Source organism: Takifugu rubripes, chromosome 17 (genome assembly GCF_901000725.2).
Source record: "Takifugu rubripes chromosome 17, fTakRub1.2, whole genome shotgun sequence".
NCBI lineage: Eukaryota > Metazoa > Chordata > Actinopteri > Tetraodontiformes > Tetraodontidae > Takifugu > Takifugu rubripes.
Window position 1 is genome coordinate 13,595,251 of NC_042301.1, and position 16,254 is coordinate 13,611,504.

At 42.8% G+C, this 16,254-nt stretch overlaps 2 protein-coding genes across 2 annotated transcripts; one reads left to right on the forward strand and one right to left on the reverse strand.

The window, feature by feature from the left end:
* Positions 1-617: 617 nt before the first annotated feature.
* Positions 618-5,324, reverse strand: znf330 (zinc finger protein 330). The gene is made up of 10 exons (XM_029850854.1): positions 5,268-5,324; positions 4,694-4,855; positions 4,552-4,571; positions 4,202-4,272; positions 3,582-3,658; positions 2,949-3,075; positions 2,757-2,861; positions 2,623-2,669; positions 1,944-2,061; positions 618-1,583 (listed from the first exon to the last, which is right to left on the reverse strand). Exons 2-10 carry the CDS (start codon positions 4,811-4,813, stop codon positions 1,291-1,293), a joined length of 978 nt encoding a protein of 325 aa, XP_029706714.1. The 5' UTR covers positions 4,814-4,855; positions 5,268-5,324; the 3' UTR covers positions 618-1,290.
* Positions 5,325-5,681: 357 nt separating this feature from the next.
* rnf150a (ring finger protein 150a) lies at positions 5,682-15,633 on the forward strand. The gene is made up of 7 exons (XM_003972455.3): positions 5,682-6,447; positions 10,207-10,457; positions 11,134-11,205; positions 11,276-11,358; positions 11,449-11,545; positions 11,625-11,826; positions 12,542-15,633. The coding sequence occupies exons 1-7, from the start codon at positions 5,994-5,996 to the stop codon at positions 12,661-12,663; spliced, it is 1,281 nt and encodes a 426-aa protein (XP_003972504.1). The 5' UTR covers positions 5,682-5,993; the 3' UTR covers positions 12,664-15,633.
* Positions 15,634-16,254: the final 621 nt, after the last annotated feature.

The following is a 16,254-nucleotide window of genomic DNA, read 5'->3' on the forward strand; positions in this document are numbered from 1 at the left end:
CTTTGATAAATTTTTTATAAATATTTCCTCCTCACTTCACTCCTCTCCCAGGCCTCCTGCTCCACCCTTATTACTCCTAAAGAGAACCTGAATGTCTTCCTTTCCACCTCCAGCTGTGCTTGTCTGTTTGTGCATTACTTGGAAACAGTGTCAACCAAGTAACATTGTTATTTGTTAACCTTTTTGCAGGTCAGTCGAGCAGGTTCAAAGTGAACCTGACAGGTTTTTTCTCAGACACCCATTGGTGACCTTGAATGTCTCATACAACCTGTTTGTGCACCCATTCCTTCCTGGACTTTGGACTGATAAGAATTGTTAAATGGTCTAAGATTAAATGAGATTATAAATGGGCTCATCAATGAGAGAAATTGTTTTAATGTTTTGAATAGCATTTCCTTCCACCTTTTGTTTACCACTTTTCTATCCACAAAAAACATGTCAAATGGGGAAGCTGCTCCATCTATGGCTCTCATTTGTTGCCTCGGCCTGTGTCGTTGACCTTTTATACCCCCATGATTAAAAGTCTGCTGTCAGGCCAACAGGCAATCTGATAACTATTTTCCTGATTGTAGCAGAAGCTAAACATGCCATCCAAATCATTCCATCAGTGATTTCAGTCACTTAAAAAAGTCATTTATTAACTTTAAAAAATCAAAAAAAAACGTGTGTCTGGATGGTTAACACAGTGGAGATGTCACTAATGGAACCTTCTGTTGTTCTGACCAAGATGGGAACAGTTCATTAAAACGGGAGAGACAGAAGAAAGCAGATGGATCAATGTTTAGACACACGTCATGACGATGTGAAGGACTGGTTTTGTAAACAAAGCCTTTTAATTACGAGCTGTTACAGGTCTCCTTAGCAACAGCACATGCACAAACACATTATCCATGGTGCATTTGTGCAGGAATCATCTGAACATTGACCGTGAACCTTTGTTACCTGCTTCTAAAAATCAGCTGCAGCAGCTTCAATAAAATCGCCCCTGAGAGCACCTGGCTAATAAATGCTGCTGTAGTTTCAGCTGAGAGCATTATGGGTAGTGAAGTCTTCAGACCCGTTGCCAAAAGAACTGAGCTGTAACAGAATTGGAGCATCACATTTTACTGCTGAGGGAAATAAACTGCAAATACATTCCTCCGATCTGTGTTCAGATTTATTTTCAACTGAATACAGTAACAGTATAGAAGTTTAGTTGCTATGGTGATCCACCTCACCCTCGTCACCCTCTTATTGACGATTTGAACCTACGTGACCGTATGTTCGGGCCTCTCTGCTCTCCATCTGAACTCAGCTGCTCTCACCCAGTTTAAGACCAGCCATGGAACCAGCAGTCTTTTCTTCGGCCCCTCCTCCTTCTTCCTCCTCTTCCTCCTCCTCTTCATCGTCATCATCATCATCTTCTTCTTCCTCATCCTCCTCCTCATAGTCGTCGTCCTCGTCCTCATCTTCCTCTCTGTAGTCGTCCCTTTGGCCTCCAGATGCCAAGTTCTTCCAGTAGGCGTCGTATCCCGACGCCCCGTTGTCGTAATCGTCGTCGTATTCATCCGCACCCGCCTGGCGTCCGAACTTCAGCGTTCGGGCTGCAGAGGGAGCAGACGTGGCGTTAGCATCAAACCTCAACATCATCAAACGGTCATGGAAAAGCAAAAGTATGACACTCAAGCCTGTCTAAATGAATGGAATTTGAACAGTCAGCAATAAATTCTTTTTAGGATAAGTGCCGACACACTGGTGGTCTAACCTTGAATCACAAATAGAGATGTGCAGAGGGCAAACTCAAGTTATCTTTTTAATACTGATGGCGGAAGAGATGACTTGATATAAAAGAGCCTGTTCACAATGCCATTTTGGTGCAGGAAATATTTTAGCAAATAGTCTGAGCCTCCTACAATTCCCACCAAACTGGAAAACAAAGGCTCGGCTCCATGTGTGCAGCTTACTGGACATGCTGAGGTCTTTGGTCTCCTGAGTCTCATGACCACATTTGGGGCAGGGAGGGGCTTTTCCTTTCTCCTGTTTGTAAACTTTACTCTTGGCGTGCTCATCGCAGAAGCAGGCCTACCGGAGCGACAGAAGCAAGTTAAAATTAAGTACATTTTAACAGAAAAACATGACAAAGGCAGAATTTGCACCTGCCAGGGAGCAAAATGGATTTTTCTTTCTTGTGACTGCAGTCCAAACATCTAACTATTAACACAGAAAGCTGCAATTTTCCTGACTGTGACTGTAGCACATTTGTTTGAACGAAACTCCCTTGTCCCACATTATGTTGACATATATAGCAAACATTAAATGTAGGAAGGTGCTACTAGTACTGTTGTTATACAGTGACCCACTTCTGTATTTTATCAACAGGGCAAAAAAGGGGAAATGAGTTTATTTTGGATGGCAGCCACATCAGTCCACTGAACTGGTCTTTTAATATTGTTTAGTGAGATGATTTCCACTTTCAAATGCGTTTTTCTCTAGTTTCCAATTGAGGTGTGTCATCAGAAATGGACTGGATCCAAACTATGCAGCGAACTGCTGAGAAGTGTTTGTCTGCAAACACTGGAGGAGCAGGTAAAATAACAAGAAATATAAATGCAATCCTTTCTCTGAACTGTGCTTTTTCCTCACCTTACAGCGCAGGCAGGAGTGTTGGCCCAGTCTGTTGCAGGAAACACCTAAAATAAATCACGCTCAGTCACTCAATTTCACATGCTAGAATTCCAAGTCTGAATGACATTGTTAATCACATGAGATTCACTCACATTTGAATGTTTCTGCCTGAAGGATTTGGCAGCTCGCCTGGTGCTCAAACTGATCGTCCTCACATAAGAAGTTCTGGCAAAAGGAACAGCGGAAGATCCGTCCCCCTGTACAGTAAACAAGGGAAGTCAGTGGTGAGTTTTACCAGTACAGTTATATAAACAGGTGTCCTTTAATGGAGGGAGGTGTGTTACCATGATCCCACACGCTCCTATCACACTCGATACAGTCAGCATCAGTCAGCGGACACACGCAGGCGTGAGTGCTCAGGCACTTCCTGCTGTGACACACCCAGGCTTCACAAAAGTCACATACTGCCCCCTTATGGACACAAAAAGGATGACATGGTCAATAAATTACAGTCTGTAATTTCACATCCACAAAAACTCAGACATATTCCAGGGTTTAATAGTTAATCTGAACAAGTAAAATCATTTCATATATGAATAAAATACAATTTTGGGGCTTCAAAAGAAAATGTTAGAGCCTTATATTTGTTTGCTTGTTATTCTGATGAACTATTATACACTGGATTATCTACTTGGACTCTTCTTTTACAACATATTACTGGAACATAATGTTATCGCTGCCCAATGAAGTCAACATGCTGACAGTGGGATATGGGTTACCTTTATAACTTAATGAATTAATGATCAACTCGTGGTATAGTGCATTCAATAAACCGAAACCAAATAAACCAAAAGCAAACAAGTCAAATTATTATTTCATTTTCATGCTTGTAGAAATTATCTAAATACTGACAAAACCTACCTGATGACTGAATGCACAAATGAAAAGAGTTGTGTAAGACATGAATAAAAACTTACCACCATGCCCATTCCGGTGCTGTGGATCCCAGGATGTTTGATCACACAATCTGATGATTTCATGCACTTGGTTTTTCCTAATGATAAATCATTCAATGGTTCACATATATTTTAAAAGTGCTTTCAAAACCTTTTTAATACCAAACATTGTGAAATATTCTTACTGTGTCATCCATTACTAAACCACTAGATGGCGGAAAAGAATAGCTAAAAATTATATTCTCAGCTCTCATTTTAAAATGTAAAAATTGGGAATTTGGTTTCTTTTGATCTAGGATATGAAATATGCCCTTCTGTTAAAGAAAAAGAGACTAACAGCAGACAATCTGGAACTTGAATTTTACATTCAAGCAATGTAGGACTATGATATTTAAGCTGCCCAGAATTACAAATAAAATCATTTTTTACAGGGTTTCACAATACTAACAACATTTGTCTTGGGAAACAACACAGCCCCATCACACTCAGCCCATAACACATGTAACATATTTAAAATCAATGTCTGCTCACGAAATGGAACTAAATGTTCAAGGAAATAACCTGATGCTAAATTTACAAACAGCAAACAGAGAAAAACTAAGTGCTGAAGTGCTTCTATCCACAAACAGCAGTTTACTCACCACAGTTAGCACAGATTGGCAGCTTCTGCACTGCATTGCAGAAGTAACAAAATGCTCTGTTCTTCTGTTTTCTACATTTCAAAAAGAATGTACTGCATTAATTGTAAAAGAATACAACCTATTACCATATTATGACCATCACAAGGAGATTATGTATTTTACTGTTGTATTATAGTAGCACTTTATGGTCCTATCAGCGCACGTATCAAAAATACAGTTTTGTACATGTTAAATATTGCAAGATAATGGCAAAACTACAGCAAAGTACACGTAATTTGTAGATATATCGCTTTCAAATTAACTCTTCATTGTGCACACTAGCATAGGTTTATGTAATGCAGGTTACTTACCGCTGACATTTGTCACAATCCTACAAAATAGAAGTATAAAAAATGTGTTTTTGCAGAGGACAATGATAATATCCCATGGGTGTGTATGTTATAAATATTAATGGCGGGCGTATTTCCATTAGCAGCTACAGAAGCGACATACCATATTAACGTTGCAGGGGTGTTTGGCCACTTCAACATGATCCCGGTTGGCTCGGATCTGTTTCTCTCGTTCTTTCCGATTCTCAGCTTTTTTACGAGCACCCGTTTTCTTTTTGGGCATCTCTGCTTCACCAGGAGGAGACCAAGAAAATTTGCTTTGTCGCTGCAAAACGCAGAACATTAAATGCGATTAGCTTGTGCTGAATATGCGTAGGTTGGGTTATCTTTACGAAAGCAAACGCCGCAGTAAGAAATTGTATTTTGAGTGCTATGCTATGTACACGGCAGCGTAATTCCATTATGTACACCACAACTGAAGCAGTAGAATCTGCCAATGTTATAAATCGCATTAAAATGTTGTTTTTTTGAGTGATGACATTCAATTTCTGTCAGGTGAGCATCAAGCTGAAACATATGAAAAACACAAGTTCTCTAGAAATTAACAAATAACTTTTGTCAAAGTGTTTTCACATCCTTCCTTTAACCTTCAAACGCCTAATGTTTATCTTTCTGATCGCCACATTAAAATGTCATGAAAAATGTATAAGCGTCATTTGCAGGGTTATTATTTTTACCTCAAAATATCAGCACGCCGACTTCCTTTCCGGCGTCCGCTTGACAAATCTGTTCGTCTGAAACGCATTATGGATATTATGTTCCGACTAGCATTTCCACAAAACCTATACTATTCGTAGTTTGTTGACGCTGTAAGGTTTGTGGACAATCGCGTTAAAACGTATTTCATTTCTTTTCTAACTTTGTTTTTGATTAAAATAAGGGAGTCTGTTTTCTCTACATTTTGAATTTAAATGACGTGTTGAAAGCAAACATAACAATATTTTTAAGGTGCGATATTTTTAAGGAATATTTTTAAGGACGTGATGTGTTGATATTTTCATAACAGTAGATTTAATTCAAGTAAACACAGATGACATTTTAGCTATTATCTGCCCTTTATATTTACACAACTTCAATGTTATTTCAAAGCTTCTCTCCCCCCTCGTGCCACGGAGCGTCGGTCGTTTCGGCCCCGCCCAGATCACGTGATCCTGAGTATGGAGCCAATCAGAGCAGAGGACTGGAAAAAGATCAACAACACAAGAGGCTCGTCCTCTGCTGCTGGTGCGTGGTGGATTGTCTTTGCAGGGTCCAAACCCGGCACGCTTCGTCAGTGCAATCAGCTGGGTAGTATGAAAGCCGAACCTTGTAACCCGCCAGTCTAATAGAAAGAAAGAAATGGGTCGACACTGTGGAGCAGACTAGGAGCTCATCGCCAACCCTCAACCAGCCGCACAACCACAATGGCACCATCCGTCGTCCGAGCGTGCCGCAGTCTGGCTCTCTCGACGTGGCTACTGTCATTTAGTTTCGTTCACTTACTGTGCCTGGACTTCACTGTTGCAGAAAAAGAAGAATGGTACACGGCTTTTGTCAACATGTCGTACCTGGATCCGGTCAGCTCTGAGGTCAGGATGGAGAAAACCGAGTGCGGTCGGTACGGCGAGCACTCGCCCAAGAAAGAAGTCAAGGGTTTGGTCCTGCTGCCGTCCCTTCCGCAGGACAGACAGGTTTGCGACCCAAACGTCAGGTTCCCCACGGTGCCCCAGAACACCGCCTGGGTGGCGCTGGTGGCCTCGGGGAACTGCACGTTTAAAGAGAAAATCCGGAACGTCGCAAATCTCAACGCCTCTGCAGTTGTCATCTATAATGTGGGCTCCAGCAGTGCCAACGACACTATAACAATGTCCCACCCAGGTAAGAGACACGAAATGCATGCAAAACCGACCCCGGACCTTATCTGGACAGGATTTATTCTATTCATTTTCTTTGGTTTAAATGAAAGTGTGTTATCAGTCCCGCGGGACCTCTTCCTCTCAGTGTCATTTCACTAACAAAAACTGCTTGAATTCCATCTGTTGGTGGTTTTAACAAAGTTAAACTGACGCCAAAACAGTATGGATGGACACTTGAATGATGAGCTCAACACCGCCTCCAGATTTTGGCTGAAATCTGGAGCAAAGTCAGAGTTGCTTGTTGGTGCATCCGTCTCTTTTCAGCAGCTAAAAGTTCCCTCTGTCGAGAACAAGACCATGGCATCGACTTGAAGAAATATCCATTACCTCCTCCCTCGAAGTTTTTCTCTTTGCATCTTTGGGAGGACAAAATCTCCCACAATTATGATGTTTCTGCCAGTGAATAATTTGATTTAAATAACGACCCCAAACCATGAAATCAAGCTCTCCTAACATTTCTCCTGTTCTCCATTTATGGGTATTTATACTTCATCTGTTTGGGCTTGTTTCTGCTCAAGTTTCAGTTGAAAACATCGAAAATAAACGTCCACTCTACACCTGAAATCTCCAGCCCTTTGTCCTGCTTTGGGTGTCTCGTGTGACATGGATTCAGGTCACACTTAGGCAGGTTGCTTCTTGTTACACAACTGCCCAAACCCATTTTTATCCACTAAAAAGTGGTTTCTTTGCATAAACGGTTGTCATTTTAAGTACAAATTGAATGAGCAATGTCCATTCTTGATCACCTAATGGCACAATGATCTATTGATTAGATAGTTACATCAAAATCTGGCCTTTTGGATTATTTGGATTTGTTTTAACCATTGCTTAATACATTAAACCGATATGTTAAACATTACCAGAAATATGAGATCAAACTGAAGAAACACAGAGGAGCTTGATAAGTTCACTGATTGGAAAACTGTAACTTAGAGACTCACAAATGGATACACGTGCGTCACTTTTTCCTGTCCTCCGGAAACACGATGTGTACTGGTGTTTTCACCTGTTCTGATTGAAGTTTTGCACGTAAGACCAGAAGATTGAGCTCATCTAAATCTCACAGATGGCTAATCTAAATTAAGGGAACCTTAAAACAAATCATTTCACTTTTAATACCCCTAATGTGTTGACTGGAAGTGAGTGAAAAGTTCAGAGAGGTGGTCCGAAGCAGCTAAAACACCGTCCTGTTGCTCCAAAGGCTTTTTTCACTTCAACAACTTATAAAAGTTGTAATAAACTACTTTAACAATGGGCCGAGGAGCAGTTGACAACCAATAATCTGTAATATTAATTAATCCATGTAATTATGTTTCTTTTTATAGAAGAAATCTGTGTGGAAATGAGGGGGGGGGGGATGAATTGTCCATTCGATGGAGCACATAAATCTTTTGTTATTTCTGTAACCGGACTGATCTGCTGGTTGCCAGGCAACAGCCTGTGACTCAGGCAAATCAGTTCCCTTTTAATTCTTCTGTGTCAGTTTTATTCCAAAACAACGTTCACCTCAGGCTTCTGTTTCCAGGCTTTGATGGATGCATCCACAAAAACTCAGAAATATTCCAGGGTTTAATAGTTAATCTGAAAAATGTACACCCTCTGGATCCCCCGTGCACCATTTATTCCTCTCATCTTCGATCTTCTCAGTCATCCTATTTTAGCAGCAGCTATTTTTGGCCACTCTGACGGCATCACGGTGAGCAGGAGCCGCTAAAGCGTCGCGGCTCAGCCAAACCTCGCGTGTCTTCTCCTTTATTTCTGTTGGCTGAAGCTAAAGCGGTCCAAATTTACAGGGAGATTTGGATTAGTTACTTCTGGGCACAAGAAAATATGTTTTGTGTTTTCACAGAAAGGGAAAAGTCATATTCCAGGTTCAGGAATTTAACTTTTGGAGTGGAGTGACCTTAAAAACTATACTTTAGATACTTTTACTGGGCAAAACTGCCAACTAGTTAGTTTAAATATCATAACATATTCACACATGTACCAGCCGTCCATCCAGCCTCATTTACCCTTGACCTGGGTCACCCGGGAGCAGATCAATCCCAGTGGTGACCAGGGGGGAGGCAGGAGGCCACTCTGGATGGGTCACCGGCCCGTCACAGGACACACACAAACCAGTCAACCAGTCAGTCGAGTCTCTACTCTGTCATCAGTGTTTTGTTTTGTCGGGTTTTATTTAATCTTGCTAAAGCAAAATGACCCAGAAACTCTCCACCCTTATTACCATAAACAGACGGTTTAACTGTCAGTTTCAAGTTCTGCCGGTGCAAATTCTGAGGGTTTGCTTCTTTAAATGGTGATTTGTCTCTCCAGGCCGCCGAGGTTCAACGGCTCTAACTCTCTAACCTCTTTTTTTCCAACATTCTCTCCTTCGATTCCTGCTTTTTGCAAGACATGGTTAGATCAAAGAAAAGCAGAAAAGACTTTAACAACCTTCCTGATGGGAGTTTTGTTCAGTGCCGTGGAAGACAGGAAAGGATTTATGGTTTTATGGTACATGAAATAGTCCTCGGTCCTTTCGAACGTAAATTTGCTCTGACATCAGGGAGGGGGAGAGGTCTGCCGCCCTGTTCTGCAACATATTACATGCATGTTCAAACACAGCTCTTGTTTCCTCTGTCAATATTTGCAGACGGTTGGACTGCAGGGGATAGAAGCATTATCCTTCTGTTTCCGAGGGTACAGAAATATAAAGCTCAAACGGTGGGAGTACAGGGAAATTCAGCGATCAACCTCAACAGAATCTGCTGTATTCTGTTCTGGTACAGCCACAACATATTTCCTCAGATGGACATTTTGTGGGGAAACAAATTACCGCTGAGGAATTCCTCTGTAATGGCCGCATATTAACTTTGACCTTTGGCTGCACTTCTACCAGGTGGACAACCTCAACGCAAACCCCTCAGAGTGCTGCTCACAAGGCAATCAGGAGTTTGACTGAAGGCCTGAACTCTGAGTCATCCAGAGCACGAAACGGCACCAAACATCTGACACCCCCCTTCCCACCACCCCCACCCCCACCACCACCGATGTGTTTGGCTCCTTCAGAAGTCGAATAAATGTAACTGTAAATTGATCAGCTAATCAGAGAGTTGTTGCCCCGGTTCAGTTCAGAACTATAATTTATCTGATTTCATCAAATAAATCATTGAATGTTTTTAAGTGACACATATGAAACAATATTATGTAACGTTTCCAGGATCTCACCTGGATCTGTTCGGTGACTGCAATATTGCTTTTGTATTGTGAATACATAGGCTATGTTGATAGCAGCGGCATTGCCACAATCAGCTGCTCATCGATCAGACCTGGAGCTGCTCTGTCACCTTTGTTGCTTAGAGGCTTTAGCCGGGGGGGGTTAGAAGTATTAGTTAAGCTTAGCCCAGAAGCGTGGGAGTGTTCTGTAGTCTGACTGTTTTCCCTGTGGGTCTTTTTGTTGTTTCTGTTAGTCCTCTAATGCAAACAGCATCACCCTGCAAAGAAAACGGGAAGTTTCACCTCAGATACACAATCTTTAGAGCCCAAGTTTTAATAATCCCATGGCAGTTTAAATTCTGCCTCCTTATTTTCCCTAACATGCTTTTTGTCATTAGTGTGCTTAAGCTAATGCTACTTCTGTTACTGTTGCCACCTTTAATGTTGGCAAAGGTTTCAGTGGCTGTCAGAGACCATCACTCATCTCCTAGGCATCTATAATGCTCCCGGTGTGTGTGTGCAGGCACAGGCAGCATCGTGGCCATCATGATTCCAGAGCCAAAAGGTCGTGAGATCACGGCCTTGCTGGAGCGGAACGTCAGGATCACCCTGCACATCACCATCGGCACCCGCAACCTGCAGAAGTACGTGAGCAGGACGTCGGTCGTGTTCGTCTCCATCTCCTTCATCATCCTCATGATCATCTCCCTCGCCTGGCTCGTCTTCTACTACATCCAGAGGTTCCGCTACGCCAGCGCACGCAACCGCAACCAGGTACGAGCGAGATTCAGCAGAACAAACTTGGCCCTTGGTCTTTGTATTTTGTTTTTGTCCCTTCTGCTTCCTGTGAGGTTTTATGGTCAGAGGTAACCTGACAGCTGGCTGAACAGAAACAGGGTCGAACCGGACAACACATCAGCCGCCACAGCCGCCAGTGTAAATACGTTGTGTTGCCATGTTTTTATTAGTCCTGGCTGCACCTGACACTCTTGTGACGCCTGCAATCGCAGTTCATCAGCAGTTCTGTTATGATAGGAGCCAGCGCCATGACGACCATTGTTTGCCTTCTCACTTTCAATTATTTTAATTTATCCTGGCCATATTGGCCTGGCGCTCCTCTCATTTATGCATCAGTTTGACTGGAAAGATTTTTTTTCCCCCTGTAAATTGTTATAAAAATAAATAAAGGAGTGCAGTTTATTGCTGTTTGTATAAATAATCTCCAGGAAGCTGTGTTGAGACGATCAGCACCTCTGATGATGCACTTTCTTTCAGTCTTCCGGCACCCTTTGTGGAGGTCGGTCCACATCTGCCGTCTCCTTTTTAAACTCGGCTCCCTTCAATGTTCCTTAGTTTACGGCCGTTGCAACAGTTTTCATGACTGTTGATGATTCGTTTCCCCTTAAAGACCGAAAACAAGTTCTCTGTTTTCTCTTCGTTGTTTTGCTAGAGACGTTTAGGTGATGCGGCCAAAAAGGCCATCAGTAAGCTGCAAGTGCGAACCATCAAGAAAGGGGACAAGGTACGTGAAGGTCACCGCAGAGCTTTTCACCCACGACATTCTTTGATATATGATTTGGGTCGTGTTTCAGGAGACGGAGTCAGACTTTGACAACTGTGCCGTCTGCATCGAAGGCTACAGGCCGAGCGATGTCGTGCGGATATTACCGTGCAGGTGAGGGTCGCTGGCGTGACCTTTGCCCCATGCAGAATAACATCAGGCTTTTTCCGCCATTAATGTTTTATTCGTGTGGCTGATGTTCAGGCATGTCTTCCATAAACACTGTGTTGACCCGTGGCTGCAGGACCACCGCACGTGCCCCATGTGTAAAATGAACATTCTCAAAGCTTTGGGAATCCCGGTGAGATCCGGATTGTGTTTGATACGTTTTAGGCTGTAGCCACTGGAATACGCCTAAAGCCCGGTTTGTCTGCTTCCAGCTCAGTGCAGACTGTTTAGACGATATTCCTCCAGACTACGAGACGTCCGTCGGGGGTCCGCCCACCAACCCCATCAGCGCGGCGAGCGAAATCACGGTGAACGAGAGCTCGGTGGTTCTGGATCCGGGGGTGAGAACGACAAGTTTCGAGCAGCTCTACGCAGATGCTCCTGCAGAAGAGGGGAGCCACATCATCGACAGCAGTAAGTCCAGACCAAACAAACACTCTTAACTCTTAGACAATAACTTCAAAAATGGTCTCTTTTAAGAAATTTGACCTGAAACTCCATGTATGATCAAATGTTTGTCAAAGCATTGTCCTACAGTTCTAACTGCTGTTGATTTAGCAGGTCGTGTTCAAATATCTGCTAGCTATTATCGTAAAAATATTTAGAACACTGCTTGGCATGACAAATGGGTTCCAGGGAAAAATAAACTTCATAGAAATTAGGATGTACTAGTTTAAATATGAGCTCTTTTTTATCTTTTAGATCCTAATGTTAAATTTGTCTCTGTACGTTGTTAATGTTCTGTATTTATTTACGTACTTGTTAATAATGTAATAATGGTGTGTAATGGCCTTTTCTAATGTTTGTTTTGGGATTTTCTAGTTTAACACTGGTATTTGACACTTATTGAGCCAGTTGTATCAACATCAAAGTTTTACAGAAAGGCTATAAAACCGCAACGGCGGATGATAAATCAAGTAAAAATTCAGTCAAAGGATTAAAAAAGGTTTATTGAATTTGTGACTCTGGAGGTTCGGAGTTGGGTTTATCCAGTGATGAGGAAAGGTGATAAAAATGAGAATCATGTGTTATTTATGCTGCCATCACATTGGAATTCAGAGATTCATTGGAATGTTGTAGCCGGCCCATAAAGACCTAATAAAACAGCCTGGTGTCCCCCCCTCCTCAGGTGAGCAGCAGCCTCCGCTCAGCAGCGACTCGGACATGTCCATCGTCATGGGAATGGAGGTGGGCGTGTCTGATTTGGGCCTGTCCCTGGAGCCTGAGAGCGAGGTTTTTGCTAAATCTTGAACCCCCTGAACCTCGGACGAGAAGGTTCATGCATACAGGACCCCCACCACCTCTGTCAACACCTGCTCATCTTCTCTCTGTCGACCCGACGGCTACTCACTCTTCCCAACATCAAAAATTCACATTAAAGTCGCCACTTTATCCGCACGGGCGCCGAAGCCCGCGGACGTGGTCAGAGGAGCAGCGTGGGTGCCAGCATGCTGCTGTTACTCTCCCAACAAAACTGAGGCGGTTTGCTTTTGGTGCAAGATCACTGCCAACACGCGTAACTTTGATTGTTGCCATGGATACCAAGCACATGTGGAGTCAATATCAGCAGCTCCTGAGAATTGATGTGAACTCCTAACAGCAATTTTTCCAAATGTAGTCATCTGTAAATGCAGTCAGAGGTCTTTGAGATGCCGCTGTCGTGAGGTCGAAAGCTGTCGTTTCTGATATCTGTTTGTTTTAAGATTGTTGTTGAGAGGAAACAACCAAACACCAGGCGACTTTTCTGTCTTTACATTTGACAATCTCGTCATCCACGACTCGTTTGATGTCACCAACTGCACTGCCCAAACTGCTGCTGCTGTTGTCCATCACTGCCTGTCCAAATCTAACGCCGGTGGAGCCGGGCCGGTAGCTCAGTCGGCTGATCAGCAAGGGTCAAATTCCACCGAAACCGTTGTGGTGACGCGCTTAAACGACAGTCGGAAAAACCAGAAGGGCTTTAACTTTGATCTCTACAGCTGCGGAGTGTTTGAGTGACACTGTTGTCTGGCCCAGTTCTGGCTCAGTTGGGTCCAGAGGAATTCAGGCCGTAAAACTTCTTTATGATTACACGGAGATGCGATCAGAGCACAGGCCTTCAGGTTTCAGAGCTTCTCCATTTTCAGGTATTCCGACACGGTTTAGTCACCATAAATGTCAGCGTAGTTTCCACTGCCGCGTTTTTCTGAGACTGGAGTTTGTGGACATCATCGGAGAACCTTATCCTCACTCAAATGCTCTAATTGTTTTCGAGACCCCCTAAAGGGCGCTGCCAATAACTGCAGAAAGTTCCACTTCACATGTTTGCGAGACTTGTAAAAGCTGAACGCGCCTTAAGTGCATCTGGATTTTCTGGTTTAGAGGGACAATGCAGAAAACTGGACCTGACTGTAAGAAAATGTGCTGGGCACATGCACGATGGCCTTAAAGAAGGAAGTGTGTCTGAACAGAAAGCGATTGTGCCATTGATTAACACAATCTTTTTTTTGTTTAATAGAGCCACAAAAGCAGCTTTGCTACTCGTTTCCTCTCTGTTGCACACACAGATGGGGAGGCTCTCAGAGGCGGCCTTCAGTTATGTTAAACGTTTCCATGTGTGTGACAGGAAAAAGTGATCGGCTGTTGGTGGGAAGTATTAGGAAGCACATATTCTGGTAGTTAGATGCCTGACAGGACAGACAAATCCAAGTTTCACTGTTGATAATTTCGCTGGACAAGCATTAGGACTCACTGGTAATTTATATTGCTTCCTGACAGTGAAGGCAACATCTGCCAAATCTTCAGCAAGCAGAGGAACCAATCAGATGAGTGTGGATGAAAACCAGATTGCCTCGGTCCGTTCCACCAGTTTAATCGACTGGTAGACAGAGAGAGGCTGCCCCAGTGGAGAGCAACGCCCTCTGCAGGCCCACCTGGCTTTTTATGGGAATGGAAGACGAGCCCAAACTCTTTGCGCAGTACGTCCAAGTTTGGGCTGCGTGACTGAAAGCAGAGTCGGATGGAAGTCTCCTCCATGTTCTGGCCTCATGCACTTTAGATCATTCCATTTTGATTCTTTTATTTTGGTCAAAGATGGCATCTGAGGCCTGACCTTTTGTTCAACGGTGTCATCAGGTGGAGGTCACTCTGGGTGCTGAACCGACTGATGCGGCGGAGGTTCTGTCCTTCTCTATCACCTTCGCACATGCCAGGACCCGTTGGCAGTTGTGGGGTCAGTAAATGTGTCTCCTCCCTTGACCCGCTGCGGTCCTCTTGTCTAATCCCAGCCTTTAGAAACACTCCGTCCATCCCCACGTCCTTGCAGTGCTGCAAATGCATGAGGAACAGATCCTTCCGCTGGGCTGCCAGTAACTTTTTCCATCATGTCCTGGGAATGTGTTGCATAACACACACATGTGCACCAACACAACCACTGAAGGTTCATTGGAATTTAAAGGGATGCTGTTTTTCCTTTATTTATTTATTTTTTTTTAAATTCCATCTTGGCTTCTTCCGCTGGAATTTAGAATATTTACATCTGGACAGCTTTGGTGCCACCTTTTTATATTTCATTACCAGCTTGCACCAACAGGCGTCGCTGCAGTGTGCGTGTGTGTGTGTGTGTGTGTGTGTGTGTGTGTGTGTGTGTGTGTGTGTGTGTGTGTGTGTGTGTGTGTGTTCTAGGATCACTTACGAATGCTTTGTCATTTCTCTCTATGGTGGCTTTGATGGTGGACGACGATTGTAATACCTGCCAGCACATTTATAGGCACCAATAATCAAGTATCAGTCCTCCTGATCTGGTCTTTTGTTATCTTATTTTAACATAAATAAAAGGATGATACCTGCAGCAGAGCTCTTAACTCTGGCTCCAAACACATAAATCATTAATTTATTAATAATGATGTCACGGACTTGATAAAACAGTTTATCTTCCTTTGATTAATCCTTCATTTTACTTTAAATTGAGGGGTGTGTGGTTTTGGAAACTTTGCTGTATTTGCACTTTATCCCTGCAGAGAATGTAGAGCAACTATACAAGGAGATCTTAAAGGTACAGATTTGAGATTTGAGGGCTACAGTATATACATGACACACTGCTCGTTTGTTGCTTATTATGGGATTTTATTTGTTTTCTCTACTGTGTGTTTGTGGGGTGGTGGTGGGAACGTTACATTGTACACTTTACCCAACACAAATAACAGCATTGGTATTTTGTGATATAAAAGAATTCTACATTTACTCAAAGTCTCTGTGCTTTTCCTGGACAATGAAAAGTAAAGTGTATTGCCTGTCATTTTAGAACTACACAATTTAAAGTGGTTCCAATTGAGTAAACAATCTGTTTGAACACTGCAGAATGAAGCAGCCGCTGGTTTAAAAATGGCATGAAATCTGAATATTCATTTCAAGAACGATTGTATTACTTGAGCCACTATTCTATTCAACATTAGATTCAGGAGGATCATTTGGTTTAGTTTACATGGAAGCAACAAATGTAATTTTCTCATCTGGGGCAGTGCTACGTCACAGATTCTCTAATATGGAAAAGAAAATGTGAAGAAAATTGTGTTAAACTCCTTAAGTTAGGCATAAAGGGGGTGGGGGGTGGATAAATGACTTTCTGTGAGACAGAAATATACAGGTTGAAATAGGAAATAAGTATTCCAGATAATATTACTGTTGAGAAAAATAACACCACAAGGGAGTGTTCTAAGTCTGTTGTTATTCTCTGTGATGATGTGTGTTCTAAGAAATCTGGGTTTTCTGTCTGCAGATGATGAAACAGGGAGCTGTAAAAATAGAAAAGTGGGCAAACAAGTTGGGTTTTCAGTCATTAGGATGAAGTCGATGCAAAGTTGG